General features: G+C 52.7%; 1 protein-coding gene across 5 annotated transcripts in view; it reads right to left on the bottom strand.

Annotated features, from left to right (window-relative positions):
• BTBD16 (BTB domain containing 16) overlaps nucleotides 1–23,065 on the bottom strand; it is a 54,806-nt gene extending 31,741 nt beyond the window's left edge. For 2 of the 5 annotated variants that reach the window (XR_007406760.1, XM_049103213.1), the window contains exons 1-9: nucleotides 22,829–23,063; nucleotides 22,332–22,398; nucleotides 20,459–20,610; nucleotides 16,137–16,210; nucleotides 13,835–13,978; nucleotides 10,622–10,711; nucleotides 9,588–9,702; nucleotides 5,589–5,658; nucleotides 4,132–4,262 (exon numbers count right to left, since the gene is read on the bottom strand). Coding sequence is in view for 4 of the 5 variants with exons in the window: in XM_049103213.1 (XP_048959170.1) it covers nucleotides 4,132–4,262; nucleotides 5,589–5,658; nucleotides 9,588–9,702; nucleotides 10,622–10,711; nucleotides 13,835–13,978; nucleotides 16,137–16,210; nucleotides 20,459–20,610; nucleotides 22,332–22,343 (788 nt within the window). In the remaining variant the exon portion in view is untranslated. Of the gene's footprint in view, nucleotides 1–4,131; nucleotides 4,263–5,588; nucleotides 5,659–9,587; nucleotides 9,703–10,621; nucleotides 10,712–13,834; nucleotides 13,979–16,136; nucleotides 16,211–20,458; nucleotides 20,611–22,331; nucleotides 22,399–22,828 lie in introns of all 5 variants that reach the window. The other 3 variants (XM_049103214.1, XM_049103215.1, XM_025467490.3) reach the window with 2 other exon arrangements.
• Between the last annotated feature and the right edge of the window lie 3,194 nt (nucleotides 23,066–26,259).

Raw genomic sequence — 26,259 nt, 5'->3', positions numbered from 1 at the left:
TTGGTTATGTTTTCTTTCTTATGACAAAATGTCATTGTTCATTTTGGGAGATGGCTTCCAATTGTGTTTTCTATTATCCTCCTACCTTTAAGTGTTTTTATAATAAAAAATAGCTATCAATATCCCTATTAATCCTGAATATCAATAAGAAAAAATGAGTCCTCATGCAGAGCACAGCAGTGGACTGGGCTGGTAAAGACCTGGGGCTTTTTTTTTTTTTTTTTTTAAGACCTGGGGCTTTGAGGCCACTCAAATCTGTGTTCAAATCCCAAATCTCACGCTGCATGGGGGAAACTGGGCTAATCTTTTCATTTCCCGTAACCTCCATTCCACAGGTGATAACACAGGTAATATCCACCTCCCTGGGTGGCCATAGGAGTCAGGCCAATAACCCACCCCGTGTCCTGTATACCGCAAGCGCTCAACAGTTGGTAGGTATTGTCGCTATCAGCCAGAGAAGCATCAGCTTCAGGAACTATTATGTTTGAGAGCCATGGCCCATGGTGTTCCAGATACTGGAAGGAAAGCTGTGCGATGGGCTCACCAGGGAGGACAGGGGTGGCTTCTCTTGGGGATTCCTGAGCCCCCAAGACTGGTGGTATCACCGACAGGAAGCCAGGGAAAAGTGGGCAGAGCTCCGGGTTACAGGGCAGCTTTCCATGCAGATAGGAACTGGACAGCTGGCTGAATTTTCCATTTCTAAGTCTAGCAGGAACTTGGTTTCCAGAAAAGCAGAACTTGGAATGAAGCTTTCATGGTATTAGAGTTCACAGAACAGGGTAACCTAGCGATGACCTCTAAGGAGAAACTTAATTGGAAACCCAAGACCCAGGCAAAGAAATGAAATCCAGAGGCCCCGGAGGTCAGGAAAACCGTGTGTACTTTATGCGAGGCTGTTTACAAAACCGAAAGCAAAACCCAATGAAAGATGAAGCCAAAGAGACTTCAGAAAGGGAAGGGGAATGGCCCGGAAGTTGAGTGTTTGGATGCTGTTCCCAGGAGGCTCAGAGACCCAGACACCATGACCACAGTCCATACTATGCAGGCCCCTGGGGATTCGGGGGATGCAACATCTCTGACCCCTCAAGGGTTGGCAATTCCACACACCGCTCTGGGGGCCTGTGACTCGTCAGGACAACCCAGTCCTAGCTGAGTCCTGGCGCCTGGGAGGCCTGGCCTCTGGGACACGTGAAGAGGCGGTGCAGCGTGGAGGGTGGGAGTCTGGACCTTGGAGCCTGATCACTGGGCTTGAGCCCAGCCCTACTTCTTATCATCTCTCTTATCTTAGGGCCAATAACTGTAGCTACCACCCAGGGTTGTGGGGTTGGAGGGACAGTGCACAGAGCACAGCGCATACCCCAGAGTGCTTGATAAAAGTGAACCCATCCAAAGGTTTGTTCTTAATCAGCTGCGGTCCAAGGTGCCAGATCCACCAGCCAAGGAGTGTGCGCAGGTGAGGAGCCCGGGCCCGGGTAGATTTCTAACAATCCCACCAGGCCCGGGTACAGCCAGGCCCCCTCTTCCGACACCCTCTGTTCCCCTCGCTCCCTCCAGCTCCAGAGCAGGTGGCCGCTAGACCTCAAGGGGCAGGCGAGGAGAAGCTGCCTCCAGGGATGTGAACGTGAGGCCTGGGAGCTGTCGGCCTGGTGCCTCCCGGGCACATGGGCTGGTGACGTGCTCAGGGCCACGGGGCTCTCCCCTCCTGCCGCTCGAGCAGCAGATGGCTCTGGACTGTGTGCACACAGCCCCGGGGGAGGGGCCAGAGGAGCAGGACCCAGTTCCCACACCAGTCATGTCTCCCCGAGCTGGTGAGTCTAGACACTTGGCGTGGAAAAGTGCTTGACCTCTTTCCTGCCTCGTGTACGTTTTGTAAGGCCCATCCCATCACCAAGGTTCTGGCTGTGGTCAGACAGTTTTTCCCTTTTCTTGGTTAAATGCTTCCAGGGCAGGACAGCTCAGTCTTTCCAAGGGAGGGACAGTGTTAGGAAACGTCTAAGGGATGCCATGTTTATCTTTTCTTCAATGGTTGTGTAACCTGTGCTCTGGTGGAGTGGGGGGGGGGGCACATGTGGGGAAAAGCAGTAGGGGGTAGGGCAGATTGACACCAGAGCCCACCCGGGGCCCCCGGGGCGGGGGGTCTTCCTCAACACCAAAACCCTGTTCTCCCAACTTCATTTCTCTTTAGGTGTGAGGGCATCCAAGCCACTTAGTAAATGCAAAGCAACAGTGGAATGAATCTGTCCCCATCTAATTTCTGCATTCAGAAGGCTTCCCATCCCATAGGCATGAGTAAACATTCAATTTCTAATACACAGCTAACATCTTTAGTCGAATTTACTTCTCACTGTTGAAATTCACCCAAAGAGGACACAATCTTGGTAACTTGGCAATGGGTATCAAGAGCCATTTAAAAAGTCCCAGAGAGTCATGACAAGTCAATGCAATATGTCACCCTAAACCAGACCCTGCATCGGATGAACGAATGTTATAAAGGAGAGCACTGGGCCAACGATGTGAGGTATTAGCATCGATGCTACATTCCCTGCAGTTGATAACTGCATTGTGATCAAATTTTTTTTATCAGCAAATAAACGCTGAAGCATTTAGAAGGGTACATGATGTATGCACCTTGCCCCCAGAGGGTTCAGAAACAAGATGTGGGTACGTAACCACATACAGGTGCAGATGGCCAAGCAAGTGGCAGAGATTGAACAAAACAGGGTAAAGGGAACATAAATATTCTTTGTACCATTTTGACACTTTTCATTTCAGTCTGAAATTATTTTCAAATAGAATATTTTTCAAAATACTTTTTACTTGGGGATCCCTGGGTGACTCAGCGGTTTGGCGCCTGCCTTCGGCCCAGGGTGTGATCCTAGAGTCCCGGGATCGAGTCCCATGTCGGGTTCCCTGCATGGAGCCTGCTTCTCCCTCTGCCTGTGTCTCTGCCTCTCTCTCTCTCTCTCTCTCTCCCCGTGTGTGCCTCTCATGAATAAATAAATAAAATCTTTAAAAAAAATACTTTTTACTTGTGACAAGACCAGAAAGTCCTTTTGATTTCATCATGGCACTTCTAGAAATTTAACATGGGAAAATAATCTGAGATAAAGACATGTACATTGAAGGATGTCACCAAGGCGCTATATTTATATTGGTAAACACTAGAAATGACCTAAAAGGTCAAGCATTGGGGACGTTTCTGTGAATTACTTGAAGGATGGGAAGGAGCCAGGCATCTCAGGAAGGAGGGAGAGCACACCTGGGGGTGGCAAGGTGCTCAGCACGGCTGGAGTCTAAGGTAGCCCCGTGGATGCCCCGTGGCTGGGGAGGCAGGGGCAGATGGACACAGCAGAGGCCCCTTGGCTAGATGCTCTTGGAGGGGCTCAAGACACAAGACTCTGAGTTAGACTAGGTCCTTGCGGTGGTCCAGACAAGAGCTGGTGGAGGTCTGGCCTCCATCCTGGAGCCTGAGGAGAGAAGCCCATAGTGATGGGCTGGGTCTGGAAGGGTTAGTGTCTCCCTCAGGGGTGAGGGCAAGTGGTGTGCACAAGGACTCCCAGGGCTCTAGCTTGAGCAAGTGCTGGAGGAACACAGGGCAGGGCCCCAAGGGTTGGGTGTTGGCTTGAGCTGTCAGGCCCAACAGATGTCGGGGTCAGAGCGATTCAGCAGAGGAATCAGGGCTAAAGATAGGAACTGATTGAGGAGGAGAGGCTTTGTGCTCTGTTTTCTGCTTTTCTCTACTTTCCATTTTCCAGAGGGAAGGTTTATCAACGTTGTCAGGATGGTTTTTTTTTTTTTTTTAATTACGTAGGCAATTACTGAATTAATCACCAGGTGAGTAACGAGATAGCAGGCAGCCAGAGGGTCCCTATCCCAGAGCAGGCATGAGAAGGGAGCCCAGCCTCGGCCCCACCCCCTTACACCCACAGTTTCGGCCCCCACCTGGGGCTGGCTGTCCGAGAAGGTGGGGAGTCTGGGACGGAGCAGGTGCTGCACATCGGGCCTGGCCAGCTGGTGTGTGGGTGCGCCCCCTTGCAGCACCTGCCTCCCAGGCCCAGCCCTGCTGCCCCAGGCCCACTGCATGGACAACTCCTGGTCCCACACACGGCCCCCCTGAGGACCAGCTCTGACCTGGGGGACCGCAGCACTCTGTGAAGCAGCTCCTGCGGGATTTTCCGGAGGTGGATCTGCCTCCCCACCAGAGGGACCAAGTTCATTTCCAGCCACTTCTCACAGGCGGTGGTGAGCTGCTCTTCCTTGTACTGAGAGGGGAAAGAAAAGCCGATTGATAAGGAGATCCCTGAACTCTCAGCACCCTCTGCTGGTCTGCAACGATGCTACAAGCGCGCTCTCGGGCCAGTCCTGCAGCAGACCTGCGCGAACCTTTTCTTCAAAATACAGAGCCCGCCCCAGACAATATTTTTAGTGTTTGCTATGCTCCCAGCCCTGCACTAGGTTGATTTAAATTAACCCTCACCCCAGTCCTACATGGTCGCTCCCTTAATTATCCCCATTTTACTGATGGAGAAACGGAGGCCCCAAGATCACTGCTCTTGCCAACAACGGTCATACAACTAGCAAGTGGCAGAGCCAGGAGCAAACCCTGGAGGTCTGACCACAGGGTTGCACACTGAAATCGCTGGGCTAAAGTCAGTCACTGATCCTGGAAGGGTCTGCAGGGTGGACCCCACATGAGTTCTGAGGCTGGTAGGGGGCACGTATCCTGACATCAAAGTCTAAACAAAATGAGAACCTTCTTCCAGGGCCAGGGACCTTGACAGGTCTCGGTACACCTTGCACGTCCTTGGGGCAACAGTCCTTCCCAGGCCAAAGAGCGGCCCAGATGTGCTGGTCAGAACTGCTGACCAGAATGCAAAGCTGCTGCCCACAGAGTGACTTTCTAGTAGCCGGCGGAGTGGAGGACCCTGCATTGTCTTTAACGAAACAGGCCCCGAGCACATTCTCAGATGCCATTGCAAGAGCTTGTGACGTGTTGATGGTGCACAAACCAAATGTTACGGTCAGATGTGCCTGTTTCACAGTGTGAGTGTTCACCCAGGTCAATGGTGGCCTCGAAGAGGAAGGCTGGGTCAGGCAGCCTGGGGTTCGAGCCCAGCACCGCCACTCAGACACTGTCACCCACATCAGACCGCTCCCCTCCTTGGGTCTCAGTGTTTCCCCCTGATAACGAGACCCTAGGTTACATCATCTATTCCCAGAACTGACACAGTGACTGGGCCCCGGGGGTGGGTAGGGTGGGGAGACAGTTTCTCCTGACTCCAACAAGAATGCTCTGGAAAGTTGTCTGCTATTTTGATGAGAAAGGCTGTGCTTTCATTCATCCCCCTGATTTGAAGACTTTTTTATTTAAAAAAAAATTTTTTTTAAATTGGTCTTAAAATGTCCTTTTAAAATAAAATGATTTTTAAAATTGTTTACTTGGCAAAATCAACCATTGGTACCCGTAAGCGGGTGCTTTCAGGTAGATCTTTGGGAGCTGAGCCAGTGGGGTGTGGGGTAAAATCCCAGGGCCTGGGGTGCTCCTAGAAGTCTCCAGGTGTGGCGCACTCCGCCCTGGTTATCCTCACCTTGCAGCCAGCCACGTAGAAGCTCTTGATGGTGGTTGGCGTGAGTCCGTTCATCATCATGGCCACACACCTGCAGAGAGAGAAGCGCGGTTCCTGGAGGGCCCCAGGCTGCTTTCAGAGAGGTTTGCATCCAACTCCAGGATGGTGGCAGAGGTGGGAACCGGGGAGCCAAAGGAGTGTGCTGGAGATTGTTTCTGCTGCTCCCCAGGCACAGTGCTCTTTAGCTGCTGGCTTTTGCTAGTGAGACATGTGAACGGAATTAGCTGGGCTTGGAGTTGAGGTACGGAAATTAGTGCTCCAGGAGGCCGACATGCTCACCTGTACCCCTTTCTCACTATCAGACTCATCGGCCAGGCTGGACTGGGATGGCCAGGCTTTCCCAGATCAGGGGACACAAAGCAAAACCTGAAACATGCTCACATGTGCATGCACGCAGCAAGCGTGGTCCCCGCTGCGTCAGTGCAGGCTTGTGATGCACGAAACCGAGGAATAGTACCAGATGGAACCAGCACGCACACTGCACCCCCCGAAGACGGGCGGCCTTGGCTGTGTGTGATCCAGACCTAAGCAGCCATCTGGGTGATTTTGTGCTTGGCTGGGAACTCAGCCAAGATGACCTTTGGGGTCTGGTCCAGCACCTGGATTTGTGATGCGATCAGAGTGACCAGGGCACTTCCGTTCCACTACAGGCACACACGCACACCCACACCCATGCACTCCCACCACCACCACATGCACACACACTGAGTCTTGTGCTGCCGCACCCCTGCCAACTGTACCAGCAGCCTCTCAAAGGCAGGTGGGAGCCAGGCCAGCTGTGGGCAAGGCCCACCTGGATCTGACCTGTAATACCCTGCCACAACTATCCGGAGAATCTTGAGCAAGGCCTAACTGTACCAGGCCGGCCTAGCTCTGCTCATCAGCGCAACGATGGCTCACTATCTCCAAAGGCCTTGCTTCTCTGCCATTGAAAACAAGTCATGGGGTGGAAGAAGGAAAATGAAGAACCAGTCATTCTTGGCCGAGCCCCAAAAAGCCAGGGCTCGGACTCTAAGAGCAAGATGGGGCTTTGAATCTGGGCCTGAGATGGGGCAGCCAGGCCTGACAGGCAGATGACAGTGGTTGCAGACCTTGCTGCAGGAGGGAGGCTGAACTTTCCGCTTTGAGGTCAGAGATATCAGAGCACCAGGAAATAGTTAGGAATGTCCTGAGCTCAGGAATGTCCTGAGCAAGGAAGCTGTGATTTTTGTCATTATTGTGAAGGCTACACGGAGCTGCAGATGGGTGACACATGCAATGCAACGGGGCTTGGGAAATCTCAGCAAAACCCAGCCCAGCAGCCATCACCTGCAAGGTCTAGCCCGGATTCCTGAGTTAGCCCCAGACCCTGCACGACATGGCTCTGCTTACACGTGGCTCTGCCTACACCGGCTGGTCTCCCACTTCACAGCCACTCACCCTTCAGGCCAGGCCTGGCTGACATGCTGGAGCACCTTTTCAAGACTCAGGTCCCCTCAGTGTGACCTCTGTTGTCACATCCAGGCCTCTGAGAGCTCATCCCTGTTGAGGCTTCTTGACACTCTTGAGTCGTTTCAGGTGCCCCAAGAATGAGATACTGGCTTCAGAGCCGAATCTGGCTGTGTGGACTCTATAAAAAGTGCCTGAATTCTGCAAGAGTCTCGGGAGAGATCCTGTCCCTGCCCTCCCCAGAGCAGCTGATATCCTCTCTTGACTTGGACAGGAAGTGCATTCATTCATTCATTTCTTCAAATGAAGATCTTGAGGCATAGGGTGGAGCAAGCCAGGTGGACCATCACTGCCCTGAATCCCCTCTCTTGGGGATCATGGGATCAGGAAATCAAAGAGCTATAAGATACCACCTCCGTGTTCAGGACGTGACTGCAGTAGGCACACATCCCTGGAAAAGCCCAAGGGAAACGCCAAAATAGTCTAGAAAAACGAATCCCATCAATGATTTTTCCATTTGGTTCACTTACCCTTTCCTAAATGTTACGGGAATGGAGTAATATTACAGGACACAGCAAAAGAGGAGTTCTAAGAACTGTTCTTGTTAATCACAGGGACCTATTTACTTGAAATTAATCATCCGTAACACAAAATGTTCCATTTGGGATCCCCATCCTTCATTCCACTTTACTCATTTCCTGTGCCCTGGAGACCAGAGGGCAGGAAGCTTTGGAGGGCAGGGACCCTGTGGTCCTCACTGTTGCCGGTGTCCTGGAGACACCCAAGACATCGTCCTTGAAGGAGCAGGTGAGTGACTGAAGAGTGAGAGAATAAACTGGCAGGTGACTGGCCCCAAGCAAACCTTGCCTCGACCACACGCCACAGCAGGGAGGGAGGAGGGAGGGTGAGTCCACCAACAAGCAGGTGACACTACCATCTCACCTGAGCAAAGCAGAAAAGGACAGTGTTAGGTGCGCAGGTTCTGGGGCTCCTTGACTTCCTGCAAGCTCTGGCTGCCCTACTGTGACCTTGAGCAAGTTACTCACCGCATGACGCCTCTGTTTTCTTGACTATGAAGTGGACATAGTAACGTACCGCCTCCTAGGGCTTCAGGGAGGGTCAATGAGGTCAGCCTTGCCAAGAGCTGAGGGCAATGTCTGACTCCAGCAGATGCTCCATCTCAGAGCCCTCCATGTCCACACCTCCTCACCCCCAACAAAGTCCTGTGGAGCCCCATTTCACAGCTGAGACCACTGAGGCACATGGAGAGCATGGGCAGCTTACCTTAGGGCTGAGCACAGCCCCTGCTGCTCACACCCTAAATTGCTTTTGGCTCTGCAGAAAAAGTCTAATGATAACTGGGAGCTTCAGGTCATGATCCTAGGGTCCTGGGATCAAGGTCCACGTTGGGCTCCCTGCTCGGTGGGGAGCCTGCCTCTCCCTCTCCTACTGCTGATGCTCTCCTGCGTGCTCTTTCTCTCAAATAAATAAATAAAATCTTAAAAAAAAAAAAAAGAAAAAAAAGAAAAAGAAAAGAGCCCTGGGGACCTGGGTGGCTTAGTGGTTGAGTGTCTGACTCTTGATTTTGGCTCTGGTCATGGTCTCGGGGCCGTGGAGTCAAGCCCTACATCGGGCTTAGCACTCAGCAGCACAGTGTGTGCTTAATATTCTCTCTCTCCCTCTCCCTCTCCCTCTGCCCCCATCCCAATCAATAAGTAAAATCTTTAGAAAAGAACCCAGAAAACAAAAAACTAGGAGCCTCTGAATCTCAAGCCTCAGGGCCACATTTTGCCCTCACACCTTCACCTCACACATTCTCTCAGTGCCCATGGACCCACGCAATCCTTGGTGAGACGAGCAAGTCTTCACATTCGATGCCCATCCACTGTAAACGCCTCCTGGTTCCCCCTGCTTGGCCCAGGTGGGCCAGCGGGGTCTGAATACCCAGGAGAAAGGCTGTGCCCCCAAACGGGCAGCCAGATCGGTGGGCGAATTTGGACTTTGAGCTTTGCAGTTCTCTCTCTTCTGAAAGATCTACGACGACGGTGTGTAACAATTTTAAGAATGAAAATACTCTATACAAAGAAAAACAGGAGGGAAACATAAACCTGGACGGAGGAAAGTCAGCTTGTCTTCAAATGGCCAGCTGAGGGGTGTGTGCGCTAAATGAGCAGCTTTTTAAGCTAACACGGGTGTAACTGATAAACCGAGCACGGTTTGCGCCCCCCTGGGAGGTCATCTTTGCAAACCTGCAGGGGATCTCCCAGGCAGAGGACACCCCACTTGCATCACAGGCCGTGTGAGGCAAGATTGACTGGCTGGAAGGAGCGTGTTGCTGGAGCAGCGGCTCGGGTGTGAGCTCACAATGTGTGAATTAGCCTCGGTTCCTCTGCAGACTCACCGCTGGGCTTTCTGCAGAGGGACCCAGGTGCCCCAGCCCACGGAAGAGGGACGATCTATGAACGGGCCAGAAGGACCCCCTCCACCCGGCCCGGGGCCGGCCCTGGCCCACGCCTTGTCGCACCTCCTGACCTTTGAAACAGGCTGCTGAACTGGAGAATGTGTGCGGAAGCCAGCACGCCCAGCACATCATCCATGTTCATCTCCACCTCGCTCAGATAGAGGCTCTTCAGGGCTGTGGCGAAGGCTGGGGGCAGCAGCCAAGCGAGGAGGCCGTCAGCTCGCGGCCCTGGGCCCTGCGGCCCTCCCTCGTGGGCGCCTCCCTGCTGGATGCTGAGCGTCCCCTCGCCGGGCGGGCAGGGTCACCCTTAGAGGAAATGCACCTGCTCCGACCTGGGCGCACACGCAGCCCGGGCTCCCAACCTCCCCTTGGAGTTGAGGATGGAGCCAAAGAAAAGGCAGCTCCTGCCGGAAGAACGCTGCTCTCAGCCCATCCCGCAGCCTGCGCCTCGGGGCTCCGCGGCCCGCGCAGCATGCCGTGTGCGTGTACGTGTGCTTTCTTCTCTGGACATGACGTTTAGCTCACGGCCGATTTTCCCCAGGGTCTGGGGGCTTCAAAAAGCTTAAGGACCCGGGCTGAGAACTGAGCTCCCGTGACCCGGGAGCAGAGGGACCCGGCCGAACCCAAGCTGGCCTTCCTGAGCCCCGTGAGCCCCGCAGCACGGCCAAGGCTGCCGGGGACAACCCGCCGGGGCACATTCGCAGACCATGACAGCATGTGGCAGCACACGTGCCGCACTAAGTCAGAAGTCCGTCCCTGTTTCCAGGTGGCCAGGCTGGGGTGGGGCAAGGTGAGCCCTCTGCGGCTGGAGCCCCCCGGAGCGGGAGGGGCTGTGCCCAGTGCTGCCGGGGAGGGCGGCCCCGAGGGCTTCCCGGTCACTGGGTGTCTCTGACCCAATGCCTGCTGCCTCCTTCTTCCCCAGCATCCCCCAAGCCTCCTCCCAGAGATGAGCCTCTCTCTAGCACCTTCTCTGCTCCGCTCAGCTGTTTCTCATAAGGAAGGCCTTAACACCATGGTCTGCTTGCTTGCCCTAGTGTTGTTTTTAAATCTGGGAGGGGCGCCGGTTCAACGGCATTCTTGGCATAAAAAGACAGGTGTACGTTACCAACTTTAGTGACCAGGGGGTCATTGATCTTCAAGGAAATGATCATCTTCTTTATGGGGGGTCTTTCCTGGACACTCCCACACAGCTGAGCTGGCAAAGGAAGCAGAATGGGGACGTCAGGACCCAAGAGTGGCACTGACTTGCGTAGGATACAGTATGGGGGCCCATGGCCCTTTGCACGACCTTGACCTTGGCATTCACCACACCGTGTTTTGTTTCTGTTTGCTTGTTTAGGGGATGCAGTTTTGAAACGATTGTTCAGAAATAGCTGAAGACTCATAAGAAGTCGCAAAAACAGTTCAGAGTTCTCGTGCACTCCTCGGCCACCTTCCCCACTGATCTTACACAGCTACTGAGACCCCGAAACTGGGAAACAGATGCTCTCACTGCCTGAGATACTTTTCACTGGGCCCTGCCCCACTCTCTCTCCCTGCCTCCTCCCTCTCCCCCTGCAGACTGAAAGCAGTTTGAGGGCAAGGGGTGGGCCTCTGTTATCTCTGTACACCCAGTACCCAGCCCAGACCTGGCATGAGATGGGACCACAGTGAGCAGGGGACGAAGGCATCCACCCAGTGGCTGTGGAAACTTTGCCCAAAGATGTCCAAGCAGAGGACCCCCTGCCACCAAAGAATCCCAGGAGGCCAGGAAGGGGCAGCCTGACTCACCGCCAACCTCCCGCAACCACTCAGACTTATTCTGAAATGTGAGTTACAACACCCTCTGCTCTCAGGTCTCCAGTGGCATCCCAAGGCCTTGGCACAAAGACGAAGCCCCTCCAATGGCCCCAAGAACTCTAGTCTCTGGCTCACTGGACCCCAAAACTGCCTCCTTGTGGCTGGTTCCGCAGAAGAGTCCCAGGGCTCCATCCCGCCCCCATCAGGGACCCACATGACTCTGTGTGTTAGGTTGCACCCCACCCCTACCTTCCCCCAAACTGGCTTTATTCTTCCTCCTAGACTCACTACTACCGCCACCTGCTACCACATCATGTATCTGCGGGGCAGGCACACCGACGGCTTCCTCACAGCTCCATCTCCGAGACCGACACGGTCTTGTCCACAGTAAATATCTGCTAAATCAACGGAATGAGGGGACTCTAACAGAATTCCAAGCCTAGCGAACTCAAGGTTCCAGGTACTAAAAATGGCACGGGTCAGGATCCAATAAAGGATGTCACAGTGCGAGCCACGGAGGCCACAGAGAAAAGGGGAGAACAAAGATCTATTCAAGGTGCCTTCCCTCACCACGCTCACGGCACCTGGCTCTGTTCAGGCTCATAGTTAGCAAATATTTATTGAGCGCCTACTGAGTGCCAGGCCTTGTTCTCTGCTCTGACTCATTTTCCTCTGGGCTTTTAGGACTGCCTCCCGCCTGCGCGCAGCACTCTCCCGCTCATGTGCGCTGGGGGCACAGACACCCTCGGGTGGTGGTACTTCATATCATGACGGGTAATGTTGTTCCTTGTGCTTTATCATCATCTTGGGTTGGCCCGTCTGTCCCCCAACCCCCCAACACTGAGTTCCTAGCACAATGCGTAGGATAAGTTAAGCACCCGATATATGTTGAGGGAAGAAGAGAATATCATCCGCTAGGCCAGAGTAAGTGGAGGGGTACCATTTCCTTTTGGGGGTTCCTCGTAGAGAACAAACGGGTCCTGATAAAGTATAGCTCATCCTGGACTCTCGGTGGGAGAGCAGCTGGGACAGTGGTGTGATGCTCGCAGGGGGCTGACTCCGCAGAGCACCCGCCACCCCAGGACAGCAGTGCAGATGCTCTCAGGGACACAAAGCAGTGGTCGCCAGACTATCCAAATGTCACTGTGAGGTACCTCCTGCATCCACAAGTGCATAAAAGCTAGTAGTCATGTCCACTGCACATGACAGGCACATGATCCCCAGGAACGGGCTTAGTTGCTGGGGCCTGGGGACAGATACTGGAAAGTTGTAATAGTCTGGGCAGGAGGGGGATCTCATCTCATCTCTGTACCTACCCTGATGTCTCCACGCACCACCCCCACCGTAACCCCAGTCAGGCCCAGCCTCCAGCAGGGGGCTTGGATCAAGGCTCTTGTCTCAGCAGGACCCAAACTCATCAGTGAGACCATTCTAGAATATCATAGACCCAAGCATTAACAGTAACTGCGTTTTCTCTTTCCAAATTCTCTTGCTTTCCAATGCAATCTTGTCTGGATCTCCATGGCCTTTCCTCGGGTGCCTGGTGAGTGTTCTGACCTGGGCACAGGGGACACAGAAGGAGCCGCCCATGCTCAAAGACACTGGGACAAAGGCTTGGAAGAAGCAAAGAAGACTACTGAGTGAGCATGAGGGTCATCCCAGGCTGGGGGGATGCCACAGCCTGCTCTCAGCTCCCGGCGCAGCGGGGAAGGGCTGAGTCAGAGGCCTTGTGGCCGGGCTGATTCCGGCTGGCACCCGGGCCCTCTCTCCAGGCTCGGTGGGGGCAGCAGCTGGGGGCCTGGCCAGCCCGTCTGGCTCTGAAATAACAGAGCTTTGCTGCCACATCCTGGAAATTCAGTCCCATCCAGCCTGGCCTGCTGGTTGGTTTTGGAGACCTTGCATTTTCCACGGTACCTGCTTAGGAGTCGTCCTGAAACGACGCCAACCTGTATTGCCCAAAGAAGGCAATGCGTCAGGGGAGGGACAGAGAGAGGAGCCTGGGGATTACCAGAGTTGGAAAAGGAGAAAAGGAAAGAAAGAAGTGGCCCAAATACGTTATGGAATAATGTGAAGTTAAGAAAAGAGAGAGGAAAGGAAACATAACATTGACGTATACATGTAAACCTCTAACCAGCGTCCTGGGCCAGACAGCAGAGCTATGGCTTCCTTCCAGAAAGCCCATCAGAAGACCCAACACAACCATTCAGTCTTCTCAAAGAAGTAGGTAGAGTCTCCATCTCAGCTGGCTGGGCAGGATTGGGTTGTTATGAGAAAAATAAATGACATTTACTGAGTGCCCAATATGTGCCAGACATTGTTCTAGAACTTCACAGCTATTTACCTCCTCTAGGCATCAAACAACATAGTGAGAAATATAATTCCCACGTTAGAGCTGGAGACTGAGGTTGGATCCTGTGATGAGGACACAGCACAGGCCTTGAGTGACCTTGATCTCCAAACAGATGACCAAATGCCAAGCTGGGGACCCTCAGACCAGAGGGCATTTGGGGCTCCACGCTGGGTGCCAGGAAGAAAATACCTTGCAGAAGCCTCTCCAGTTCCTTTTTGGGGCTCGTGGTGCCCTGCGACAGTGCCATCAGGTAGAGCTTGGCCAAGGTCTCAGACTGGAAAAGATGGGGCTGGTGGAGTTCCCACGTGGAGCCCAGACATTTGAGAATCACGTCTGAGGAGAGAATGTGGTGATGAGTTAAGAGGTTTCACGGCCCCTCTTCCAGGAGATGCATCAGCTCCTCCCACCTGCCATTCCATCACAGTCTCAGAGCAGGTGGGCAGGTGGGTTCACTGGGCCGGCCAGGAGCGAAGCAGTGCAGACAGCGTGGGCCTCGGGGCACTGACTGGATCCCAGGGGGATACGATAAGCAGACTTACAGACGGACAGAGGTAAGTATCCACGAGCAGCTGACCCATTACCATAGGACTGCAGAGGCACATGAATGGCCCTCCAGGTGGCAGACTGGAAAGGCTTCATGGGGAAGGACACTGGGTGGGTCACTCTTGGGGGCCTCACCATGCCTTCCTGTTATAGCATTTCTCACCCTTGGCCCTGTTCATATTGGGGGCCAGATAATTCTCTGTGGTGGGGCTGTCCTGTGCCTTGTAGGTTACTCATCGACATCCCGGACCTCTACCCACGGGAGGCCAGTAGCACCCTCCCCACTAAGTTGTGATGACCCCCCAATGTCTCCAGATGTTGCCAAATCTCCCCTGGGAAGGGCTCTCGCTGCCCAGTCCCCTGTTGAAGCTACTGGGCATTGGTGCTTAGTTATGGGCCACCTGAAAGGTGACAGCAAAGTGCAGCTCAAAGACTGGTCACTGGGAGGCAGTCATTGTGAGCCTTATTTTCCTCGAGGGAATGGGGATCCCCAGAGAACCCAGCTAATAGGTGTGAACAAGATTACAAAATAAAGGCGGCTTTTTGCAAACTGTCTAAGGGGCTTTATACGAGGGGCTTTATCTCATCCTTGGATAGCATGGATGATTAAAAAGAGAGAGCCTTTGACAGGAGGGCAGATGGAGGATCTAAGGATACCTGGCCAGGTGAGGCGTGAGAAGCTGTGAGCAGGGGGCCTCTGCAGGCTGGACTCCTGTTAGTGCAGACCTGGGGGGAGGGGGCGATGCTCGGCCATCCTCCCAAACCCTTAACCTCAGCGCTGGATAGGACCTTGAGAGCCACGAGTCCCACCGACTTCTTAATGGCCTTGCCATTATTTTGACTGCGTGAGCTTGGGCACCTGTTTCCTCTCCTGTTATTGACACTGTCATCCACCAACTGCACGATACTGTTTCGGGCTGTGGTTCAGAATGTGGGCTCGCATCTCAAATCTCGGGTCACCTCATGGGATGGCCTGGTTGTGCTGGGCTAGAAAGAATCTCACCCTGTTAGGGTGATTTTAGGCAGGAGCAGATTTGTGGATAAAGCGTGTCCCCTCACTGAATACCCACGTCTGCTTTCACGGTGGCACACGCATAGCAGACAGCACACCAGCCCCAGAAGTCTTTTTCCCGAGCCAGGAGGTGGCCTCAGACCACCCAGGGCCTCCAGTCAATCAGAGCCCACAAGGCGAGAAGAAATCCAGTAGGGTCTCCTGCGGAAGGAGGCTGCTCAGACCTCAGGCAGCTTATCTAAAGAAAAAAAATCTCCTTTAAGGGGGCACCTGAGTGACTCAGTCAGTTGAGCAGCTCTCGGTATCAGCTCAGGTCATGGTCCCAGGCTCATGAGATCAAGCCCCATGTCGGGTTTTGTGCTCAGCGGGGGAGTCTGCTTGAGGATTCTCTCTCCCTCTCCCTCAGCCCCTCCCCTCTCCCTCACTAAAATGAATAAATAAATCTGAGAAAAAAAAATCTCCTTTAAGGAGCTGACCTGCCCAGGCCTGGTGAGGTTCAATGCACCCTTCCCCAGTTGGACAGACCTCATCTGGTTCCTCATTCTACACCAGAAAAGTCCTCTTGGACGAGTGCAGATGTGATGTCCAACTCATGACTGGTTAGAGTGAAAATGGACAGAGAACAGCTGCCCATGCTTGACAGGGCTTCTGTTTAGTCTTCTGACCCAAACCCTATTTATTCACATCAGCATATCTATCTTTACTATGACCAGTTAGCATACGAAAATGTGTTTGCCAAGCCTGGTTTCATGCATCATTTCATGGTGCGTCTGACATATTCACAGTGCCTATCTGATGTTAGATGATGTGCAGTGGACAGAAGCTGGAATTTATGGGCCTGTGACTGGGCCTAGCGTCTGGTTTCCTTCTGTGGAAACCACGGCTGGCCCTGAGTGCGGAGGCATTTGATTGAATCCACTGGTGCCAAGCACTCACCTGCTTCCCTACTCTGGATGGTCTTGTTCTTCAAGTTCCTGGAGAAAATTTTCTGGATTTGTGAAACATATAACCTCAAGGGAAAATACAAACAAAAAATTCAGGAGTTAATAATGACCTTTTCTCAACTGCAACATGTGTTATTCCAGTGTAAGTGTCCCTGAAGCATCCATTAATCTATCCCATCACATCTTGCCCCTTGGGAGTTTCCTTGGGTCACCATTCGTCTGCTGATGTGACTAATGATAGGCTCTGTCTGGTGGCTGGCTCAAAACATCGATTTCTGTTTTTGGTTTGTGGGTTGCCTTTACCAAGAAGGTATTGGGGGTTATATCAGGATGCCTGAATGACTCCTCTCTCGTGAATGTCTAAAACAATGTCTAGCATATAGTAGATGCTCCATAAACACCTGCTGGAGAAAGGAAGAGAAGATTCTGGGCATTTCTGGGAAGTTACTCACGAGTACTTCTGTGTTGGGGTCACGCATGCCCCATTCTCAATGTGTCCAAGAGCGAAACTCAGATTTTATCCCAAACCAACCCTGCTCTTTCTCCAGCAAATGGCCCCACCAGCCTGCAGTTGCCCAGGCCAGCACACTGACTATTGTCACATCTGATCAAGTGCCAAGATCTGACAAATATCAGGTCTCCTTTCCCCTTACTGCTGCGAGCTTCATCCAACCCATCATTATCTCCTCCAGTCTCTGGGGAGCTCCCCTCAGATGCACATGGGATGCTGCAGCCTGAGAACCACGTAAAACACACATCTGCTCTCGCGTCTCTCCTGCTGAGAATCCTTCAGTGTCTCCCCAGTGCTCTGGAGGGAAGCCCCCACTCCTCAGCATGGCTCAGCTCTACACTCCCTGCTCCGGCCCTTCTCAACCGCCTGAACCCACTGTCTCTTGCTTCCATTCTCTTGGCCATACAGCATCCTGGGCCCCAAGTGCTCTCCTCCTGACCTCTTCACTTGATGAGCTCCTCCTCATCCTCCTAGGTAAGCTTAGCTGTTCCTTTCACTGGGGAGATTGAGCAGGTGGTCCTTCCACTCACCGCCCTGGAATTGCCCCCCTTAGAACTCCTGCTATATCAGGACACCTGGGTGGCTCAGCGGTTGAGCATCTGCCTTTGCCTCAGGGCATGATCCCAAGGTCCTGGGATCGAGTCCTGCATAGGGCTCCCCATAGGGAGTCTGCTTCTCCCTCTGCCTGTGTCTTTGCCTCTGTGTGTATGTGTCTCTCATGGATAAATTAAATCTTAAAAAAAAAAAAATTCCTCTATAGTGTCTTGTGATCGCCTCTGCTCTAAGCTCTGCATTCCACAAAGACAGATTCAACATTTATTCGCTGCTGGAACCCTGGCATGGCCACCATGCAAGTGCTCAATAAATATCCATTCAATGATTGGCGGATGACAAAGATAAGGTATCTTTCTGTGAACTAACTACATTCATCCTGTTGAGCGAGGATGTGAAACAAAATTTGAGTCACATATTCACAGCTTGAAGACAGTCATCCCAAGAAAGTCAACTAGCCAAAGGCCACTTGATGACCACATGTGGTCTGTGTCACTTTTGCCATGCTGTTTTCCAATGGTTCCAAGAACCCTCATGACCAGGGTTCAGAGAGGGGGGCTTGGGTGGGGGCACCTATATCCAGAATAACATTAACCACATGCTGCCCTTTCCAAGTAAGGATAGTGGCTACTAGTGACTCAGCCCCAGGAAGGCAGTGAGAGCTTGAAGTATTTATCCAACGGTAGTGGACCTGACCCAAGCTAGCCTCAATCCTTCTGGTGGCTTGGTTCACACGTCTGGGAAAAGCTGGCCAAGGTCAGGGGTTCAGACTGTGATCTCAAAATGGAGTAATGGACTTTGGAAACTATGGGCAATGCCTATGAGCTCACTACCCTCACAAACATCACTGTCATCGGCTGAGCCAGACAACAGAAGTGACCACATTGCCTTCTCCTGGTGTCATGGGTCCTTGCCAAGATATACCACTTATCGTGTGGGCTCTGCAGATTCCAAGGGCTAGGTTTATTTTAGAGCCACTGGAAAAGTTAAGGGAATAGATGGCATCTGTGAGCTGTCCTCTTCACTCTTTGGGCCTAGACAGCCTGGGCTAAAGTGGCACGTGAGAATACTAGGAGCACACTATTAGGCTGGGGACTCAGTCCCCCTAGTCATGACCCATTATGGAGAGAAAAGAGGGAAGAGGGAGAAATTCTCTATGTGTCTTATGGACGTAAGGCCTTCCTGCAGCAAACCATCCAAAGGGCTTTTGGTTTAATACTCGCAAAACGCCAGTTTGATTTCCTGGCCCTTGGCTTTGGCCATGTGGCTTGCCTTGATGTCGGTGGATGTGGTGTGGCTGAAGGTTTGGAAAGCGCTTGTGCACCTGGGCTTGCCTCGTGTCCCTGCCATCCCCAGCACCCACCAGAACATGCCCGAGTAGGTCCATTGTCTCAGGAGGAGGATGAGAGCTCGTGGAGAAGAGCCCCACCGCCCGGCTGAGCTGAGCCTCGATCCGCTGGCCGCCACGAACACAAGGGATCAGCCTCCCCACAGTGCCTCCTTGCCCCCGCTGGCCTCTGGGCAGCTTCCTAGCATCCCCGAGGACAGAGGCACGCTGTGTCACTGCTGTGTTGCAGGCAATGTGCCTTGACAATTTGGGGGAAGGTGGCAAAAGGCAGAGTGTAAAATGGGGTTGTCGGCTGGCAGAGCACAGGCCTGGCACTCCCCAAAATGAAATCACCGGCACCGACAGCTAAACTGTTGCTCAGGCTAATAGAAGCTCCACTGAAAGATCCTCTACTGTCTGCTAGACACAGTGCTAAGATTTCCAAGGTACTGATTTAATCCTCAAGATGACTTTTCAAAAAAGATGCTGTTATCATCATTTCACAGGTGAGGAAACTGAGGCTCAGAGAGGTTTAGCCACTGGCTTGAACCTGAAACCCAGAACACCTGCCACCATCCCTCAGGTTTCTGTGCCCTGCTCTCAGGCCACCACCCCTGGCCTTGCTCAGCGATCACGCAGACCGAGTCCTGGAGATTTCTGCTCCTCCTGCCCAGCCACCCTCGTCAGCTTTCCGGGTCAGTTGGCTTCTATTCCCAGGCCCCACTCCAGGGCCTGCATCCAGCATAGTCCTGGCCCAGTGAGTTTTAACCCTAAGACTTCTTCAAGGTCCTAACCAAACAAAATATAAAATAAATATAAAATCCGTTCAAGAGAGTTGAAGGCTGATGCCCAAAACAGCAACTCACAGCACTCAATTTTTCTCCCCTGCAAGCATCAGAGAATTGAGGCAGCAAACCCAGATGGATGTGATTTATCCCAATGTGTGTAACAGAGTCACCTGTGAGGGGGCAGGGTGTTGGAGCAGGGCTGGCCAGGGGGTCTAGATGGGAAAGATTCGGCTGCTGGCCCAGCAAACAGGGAGCAAGGAGCTCTTTGGTGGTGAGCACCGTCCAGGGGCACAGGTCCAGGGGCACACGTCCAGGGGCACAGGTCCAGGGGCACACGTCCAGGGGCACAGGTCGTGCTCAGCTAGACTCGATCCTGTGCCCACAGGGCCGGTATTGCCAGGCCAGGGAGGGCTGTGGCACCAGGGAAGTGAATTACCCCTCCTGCGATAGGGTCCAGCTCTACGTCCCAGGAGAGGCCAGAAAGCACTTGCCACATGGAGAAGTGCTGCTCTAAGCCTGCTGTTAGAGTTCCTTGGGGATGAGGGGGGAGCCAGCTTCTCACACATGGGGAGCCAAGTGACTGGCGTGGAAATACGAATTTATGAGATAGGGTCGGACTCTAAGCCAGGACTCTAAGTTTTCTTCGTCAATAAATCAGTTGATAAATATAACAGAATCCTGTTAGGGCCAAAGTTCCCAATATAAAGGAAAAATCTAGGAAAAAAAAAAAAAAAAAGGATGGGGCACCTGGCTGGCTCAGTGGTTGAGGGCCTGCCTTCGGCTCAGGACGTGATCCAGGAGTTCTGGGATCGAATCCCACATCAGGCTCCTTGCAGAGAGTCTGCTTCTCCCTCTGCCTGTGTCTCTGCCTCTCTCTCTATGACTCTCATGAATAAATGGATAAAATCTTAAAAAAAAAAAAAAAAAAAGGCCAGTCTCTGTCTATACTTTTATCACACACACAGACATCCTCAGGGGAAGTGGTCACACCGAGGCTGTCCATCCCTGAAGGCTGGTCCTGACGGAGGCCCAGAGCAGCCCATCTGCCCAGGTAGAGCAGCCCCACCATGGGACACTACCCAGAAATGTGGTTCCACGGAGGCGCATCCCAGGCCATAGGCCTTGGACCTCCCTACCTGTCTGGGTCCTTCAGAACTTCTTCAAAATCCACGTTCAGAGCCTTCCACATCTGGGAGAGTCCCAGCAGGTCCCCGGAGAAAGGCTCCCTGGGGAAACGCCACCGGTTGGTCGAGCCAACCATCCGGCGTTCCAGCCGACCTCTGTACCACTTGGGAAGCAAGGAAGGGAGAGAATCCTTTCTTAACATCGTCCAAAGGCCAGCTTTTCCGAAGTGTACAAGAGAAAGGAAATCAAGATACATTTTAAAACAGATTGGGGGCGCCTGGGTGGCTCAGTGGTTGAGCCTTTGGCTCAGAGTGTGATCCCGGGGTCCTAGGATCGAGTCCCGCATCGGGCTCCCTGCATGGAGCCTGCTTCTCCCTCTGCCTGTGTCTCTGCCTCTCTCTGTGTGTCTCTTAGGAATAAATAAATAAAATCTTTAAGAAAAAAATTAAATTAAATACTGGTTGATTTTCAAACATGGCCAGTAATTCTCAGGAACCATCTTCTCAAGGCAAATATCATATTCAGTAGACAAAGGGGTTCAAGGAAATTTGGAACTTAGGATCTGGGACAGAAGGTACCAGAGGTAAAAGGTCAGGGAGAAAGATGGTTTCTTTGCAGGTGGTTCTGAAGACCCCACGAGTGGGGCCAAGATGATATTTCAAGAGTCTCTTCTTTACATGCTTATCCTCACTTGGGATTCAGAGAGATACCAAACTGAGGAGATCCTAGGTAGAGATCTGTTGTTCCCTTTTATTGTGGTAAAACACACAAAACATGACATTCACCACTTTATCGCATGCGATTTAGTGGCATTTGGTACATTTATGAGGTTGCACAGCTATCACCACCGTCCAGTTCAGGGCATTTTCATTCCCCCCAAAGGAAACCTTAGATTCCTTAAGCCATCACTCCTAATTCCCCTCCCCCAGCCCCTGGCAGCCAGCAATCTGCTTTCGGCTTCTATGGATTTGCTATTCTGGATGTTTATATAAATGGAATCATACAGTACGTGGGCTTTTAGGCTTGGCTTCTTTCACTTGGCATAAAGTTTCCCACGCTCATCCCTGCAGTAGCAGGTGTCAGAACTTCATTCCCTCTTATTGCCGAATAATATTCCACTGTGTGGAGAGACCACGTTTTCTTTATTCGTGCGTCACTTGATGGCCACTTGTGCCCTTTCCACCTTTCGGTGATTGTGAAAAATGCTGCTACGAACGTTTGTGTGCAAGTTTTGGGTTGAACACGCGTTTTCAATTCTTTTGGGTCTATACTCAGGAATGGACAGCGGGGCCACCGGGCAGGGCCTTTTACTTAGGTATCTGCTTGAGGTCCTGGGGCTTCAGCAGGATAGTCAGCATGGATGTAAGCCTCAGATGTGGTGGCTCGAGGAAAGCTAACCGGGGAAGGTACCATGAGGGACCCATAGGAATGGGTGCAGTTGTTCCGGAGTGATGCCAGTCACCCGCAGGGTGGTGGGGAGCCCAGGGGCCAGGGAACAGGGAATTGAAGTCAAATCTTGTTATCGCCACTAACGGGTTGTATGGTCTTGAGCGAGTCATTTAACCTTTTGAGCCTTTCGATCATCATATGATGACGGCGATGGCGATGGTGAGGATGTTAAAATGAGAAGATGAAGTCTGGGAACTACGCTCTAGGGCCTGGAATATGCGGGCGATCGACACTGCAGATTGTGAATCTAGCTGCAGCCCTGTGAATGGGGTCGGCTCTGACAGCAGGGCTGCTCTGACGGAAGGGTCACCCAAAAAAGATGGGGGACCTGAGTGATGCCTGACCCATCCCTTGCGGAAATAAGGTGACAGAGCTGTAAGCAGGTGCTTCTGCTCTTCACCACTGCCTTCTGCCTGACGAAATTGCTCTACTTACCGGATGCAGCATTTTCACAAACAGTGGTTGGTGGTGATTACATACAGGGGCGGGGGGTGGGAAACACCTGGAAGACAGAAGAGGTAAGGTGTACAGTCTCAAAGACTTTCCAGAAGGGCTCTTCAAAACAGGAGATTGGCCTGAAGATTCTGTATTTTGCCATAAAAGTAATAATGAGTCAACTTCCAAGGGTGAGTTATTCATTGAATCGAGAGAATCTATGACTTTTTAAAGCCCATCAGGGGACTGACAATTCTCTGCTCTTGTGCTAGGAAAGTGGTTCAGGAAAAGCCAGATGGGCCATAACCCACAATTCTTGGCCCCTTTCCCAAGGCATGGGAACCGAAGGAGGTCTGTAAGTAGGTTGGTCGTAGAATTTGCTACCTGCCTCCACGTGCCTCCCAGCCTGGAGCCCCTGAAGCCTCTCTCTACCCAGGCAGGTCCCTAGGGATCCTCCTCTGGCTCTAAAGTGGGTGAAGAGCACCAGCCACACTTACTGCCCTGAAGTCCCCTCGCCACCACATGTACGTTTATAGGAGAAGCTTCTAGAACAGAGGCACTCTGGTTGTATAGGTCTCTGAGGTACAGGATCACGGCAGGCTGTTCACGTTCTGACTTTGAATCCAGCTCATGTCACCTGGGGCTCACCCTTTTCTCCTTCGGGACCAAGGTGTTTTGGCGGGGGAGCTTGCCCTTGGTCTCTGGATTGTGGGCACCACGGCAACATCAGGAAAGGTTCTGAGCACTTCCTGTTCCAGGTCTGTCTCGGCCTGGCTGGGGGCTGGGGTGGAGGTGCTCACCAGGGGCTGTGGGCACGGGGGCATCTCACAGGCCTCCCTCCTCTGGGGACCCGTGCCATCCCTGTTGCTACGTGGCGCCACGTTTCTTTACGGCTCCTGGGGTAATCTGGAATATCCACAGGGGCCTCCCTGAGAGTCCAGCCTCAAGTCCCCAGGCCTCACCTGCCAAATGAGAAGACTGCACTGGAAGGCCCCTCAGATCCCTGCCGGGTTTGGCATTCTGGGGTGCTCTATTTCTAGCTCAGCTGCTCAGAAATGTCTTGACAAAAACATTTAAATAAGAATGGGAGAGTTTTATGTTATTAATACCACGCCTGATGATTGAGTTCGGCGATAGATGATTTTTGACCAGTTGTCTCCGGGAACTAAGAACCGCCTAAAAGTCAAAAGCATTCATTCTGGGGGCCACAGACAGTGACTCAGTGACCTGGTCTGCAGAGCCCAGGCCTCACACTAGGAGGTGGGGCTACATGCATCATGTTTGGGAAATCCCGGCCCATCAAAGTCTTGGCCCTCCACCCCGGGGTGCCAGCCACGGTCAGAGCAGCTGGGGGTCAGTGTAGCCCGTAGGACCCGAGATGGGCTTTCTCCAGGCTCTTTATGTGCAGCCTTCCCTGACTCATATAAGCTATAAAGTGAAACAGGAAAGCAAGTGCTCTGCCTACTTGTAGCTGATTCTAGAAACTCTAAAACACTCCATGAATAGGAGGTATCTTTAAACGTCCCTCCCTCCTCACCCTCCGATCTGTGACTCTACCTTTTCGGACACCCACATTCTGCTTGGAGGAGTAGCTGGCTTCTGTGGGCTGTTCTATGGTGGCTTGCCCATCCCTGCATCCCACGGGACCCAACAACCACACTCAGCCCTGAGGAAGTGCTCAAAAGATGTCTCTTGCCTGGGACAATTGGACGAACCAGTCCCTACCCACTGCTCTGCCTTTGCACGTGGATAGCACGGTGCGTGTGTGTGTGTGTGTGTGTGTGCATACACACGTGTTCACGTATGTGTGTATCTGTTTCTTGTGGGTCACAATCCCATCTCAGCAGATGGACAGATTCCTGCTCCCTTCCCTCCACCCCCAACTTTTCTCAGCTACTTGTCCCTGGAATATAGGTCCCCATGTACGGTTTCAGTTAACGAGTCTGAAATACCTTGTCCTGGACCATCCTGTCCATCACAGGCAAGCCCAGCAACACCCTCCAGGCCCTGCTTCTGGGGCCCAGGTGAGAGCTGGCCCTTGGGCGCCATCTAGCGGCCACTCGGGGGAAGCATCCCAGGGTGCCATGTTCCCCAGGGTCCCTAGGCCGGGCCTTGGCCTTGGCTGTGTCCATCACTCCCTGTAGGATCTGACCTCAGGGATCTGGACCTTCAGCTCATCCCCAAAGCCCTCTGCACGTACATCCCCCATACAACTCTGGGGCGCTGAGCTATTAGGCACAGGCAACGATTACAAACACAGATACATGGAAATGGCTCCCAGCACGTTTCCCTAAAAGCCTTTTCGTGGTGGTGCCCAGGGGGCCAGGATATATGCCCCATGGGCCCAGCCAAGCCATACATTCCCCAGAGCAAAGGCCTTCTTCTGTGGCCCAGACACCAAACCCCATTGAGCGCAGCTCTCAGCTAGAACCACCTTGCACCAAAATCTCCCATGCCAGTTACAGGAGGATTCTGGTTGGGATGTCCATCTTCTTGAACATTCCAGGGACAAATCGCTTCGTAGCTTCCCAGAGAGCCCATTTCAGCCCACTTCATCCAGTTACCCATATGGGGAGAAAGTGGGGTCCCTAGGAAAGAATACCCAATTCTGACCCTGGGTCTGGCACTGACAAGCTGTGTGTGACCTTAGATATAACCTTAACCTGCCTGAGTGGAAGGCAGGCTCAGAGGCCTGAGGTCCTGGCAGTTTGGAGGGTCCTGGTCTCAGAACCTGAGTGCTGGCTCTAAGGACCCTCATTTTAAAAGACTCAGGGCCCAGAACACAGTGTGTCCGCAGTGGGAGGCTCCTGTGAGTGCCCAAATCAGGATCCCCCCGGGGTGGGCGGCTGTCTGTGCACCAGGGTCCAGGCTGCTGTTGGGCGGCGGGACGCACCTGTAGATGAAGCCTCTGGCTGAGGTAGTGCACGAGCCAGAAGACAGAGAGGGGCTTCCCCCCAAGAAGCAGAGTGGGTTCTGCTCTTGAACTGAGTCCTATGTGGCTGGGAGTGGGGCAGTCTCAGTGCTGAGTGAGGAGCCCTGGACTGGGTCGGACCCTGGCCACTGACTTGCTGTGTGACCTCGGGGCAGCCTTCTCTCTGGCTCTGGGCTCAGTTTCTCATCTGTGCAACAGAGCTCATGCAAAACAACTCCCCAGCTCCGGCCCTGCTCATCCCATCATTCCCACACTTCCAGGTTGGTACAGCCAGGGATGGGGGGGTGCGGTGATGACAAACTGCAAGCCTAGGGCTTCTCCATTCACGCATTTATTTTATTTTTTTTTATTTTTATTTTTTTATGATAGTCACAGAGAGAGAGAGAGAGAGGCAGAGACACAGGCAGAGGGAGAAGCAGGCTCCATGCACCGGGAGCCCGACGTGGGATTCGATCCCGGGTCTCCAGGATCGCGCCCTGGGCCAAAGGCAGGCGCCAAACCGCTGCGCCACCCAGGGATCCCTCCATTCACGCATTTAAACAAAGTTTGAGCCTCAAGCTTGTGCTGCGGGGTTGGGGATACAATGGGACAAAGTGGAGGATCAGTGCCACCCGTGCAATGTCATTGCCTCATGGCATCCGGAATGTTATTTACTCAGCAATCACTTGAAACTTATTTTATCAATGAAATAACATTTTGATATGCCTGTTTACTTCTAAAATACATTACAGTAACTATATGACTATCTTAAAAGAGTCATTTATGGGGCACCTGGGTGGCTCAAGTGGTTGAGCATTCGCTTTCAGTTCAGATCGTGATCCTGGGGTCCTGGGATCGAGTCCCACATCAGGCTCCCCACAGGGAGCCTGCTTCTCCCTCTGCCTGTGCCTCTGCCTCTCTCATGAATACATAAGTAAAATCTTATAAAAAATAAAATATAAGAGTCATTTGTGAGCTGCACCTGAAATTCATCTTTTGTGTGTTGGCGCTTCGCTT

The sequence above is a fragment of the Canis lupus genome, chromosome 28 (genome assembly GCF_003254725.2).
Source record: "Canis lupus dingo isolate Sandy chromosome 28, ASM325472v2, whole genome shotgun sequence".
Taxonomy (NCBI): domain Eukaryota; kingdom Metazoa; phylum Chordata; class Mammalia; order Carnivora; family Canidae; genus Canis; species Canis lupus.
This window is presented reverse-complemented; position numbering and strand designations above follow the sequence as displayed.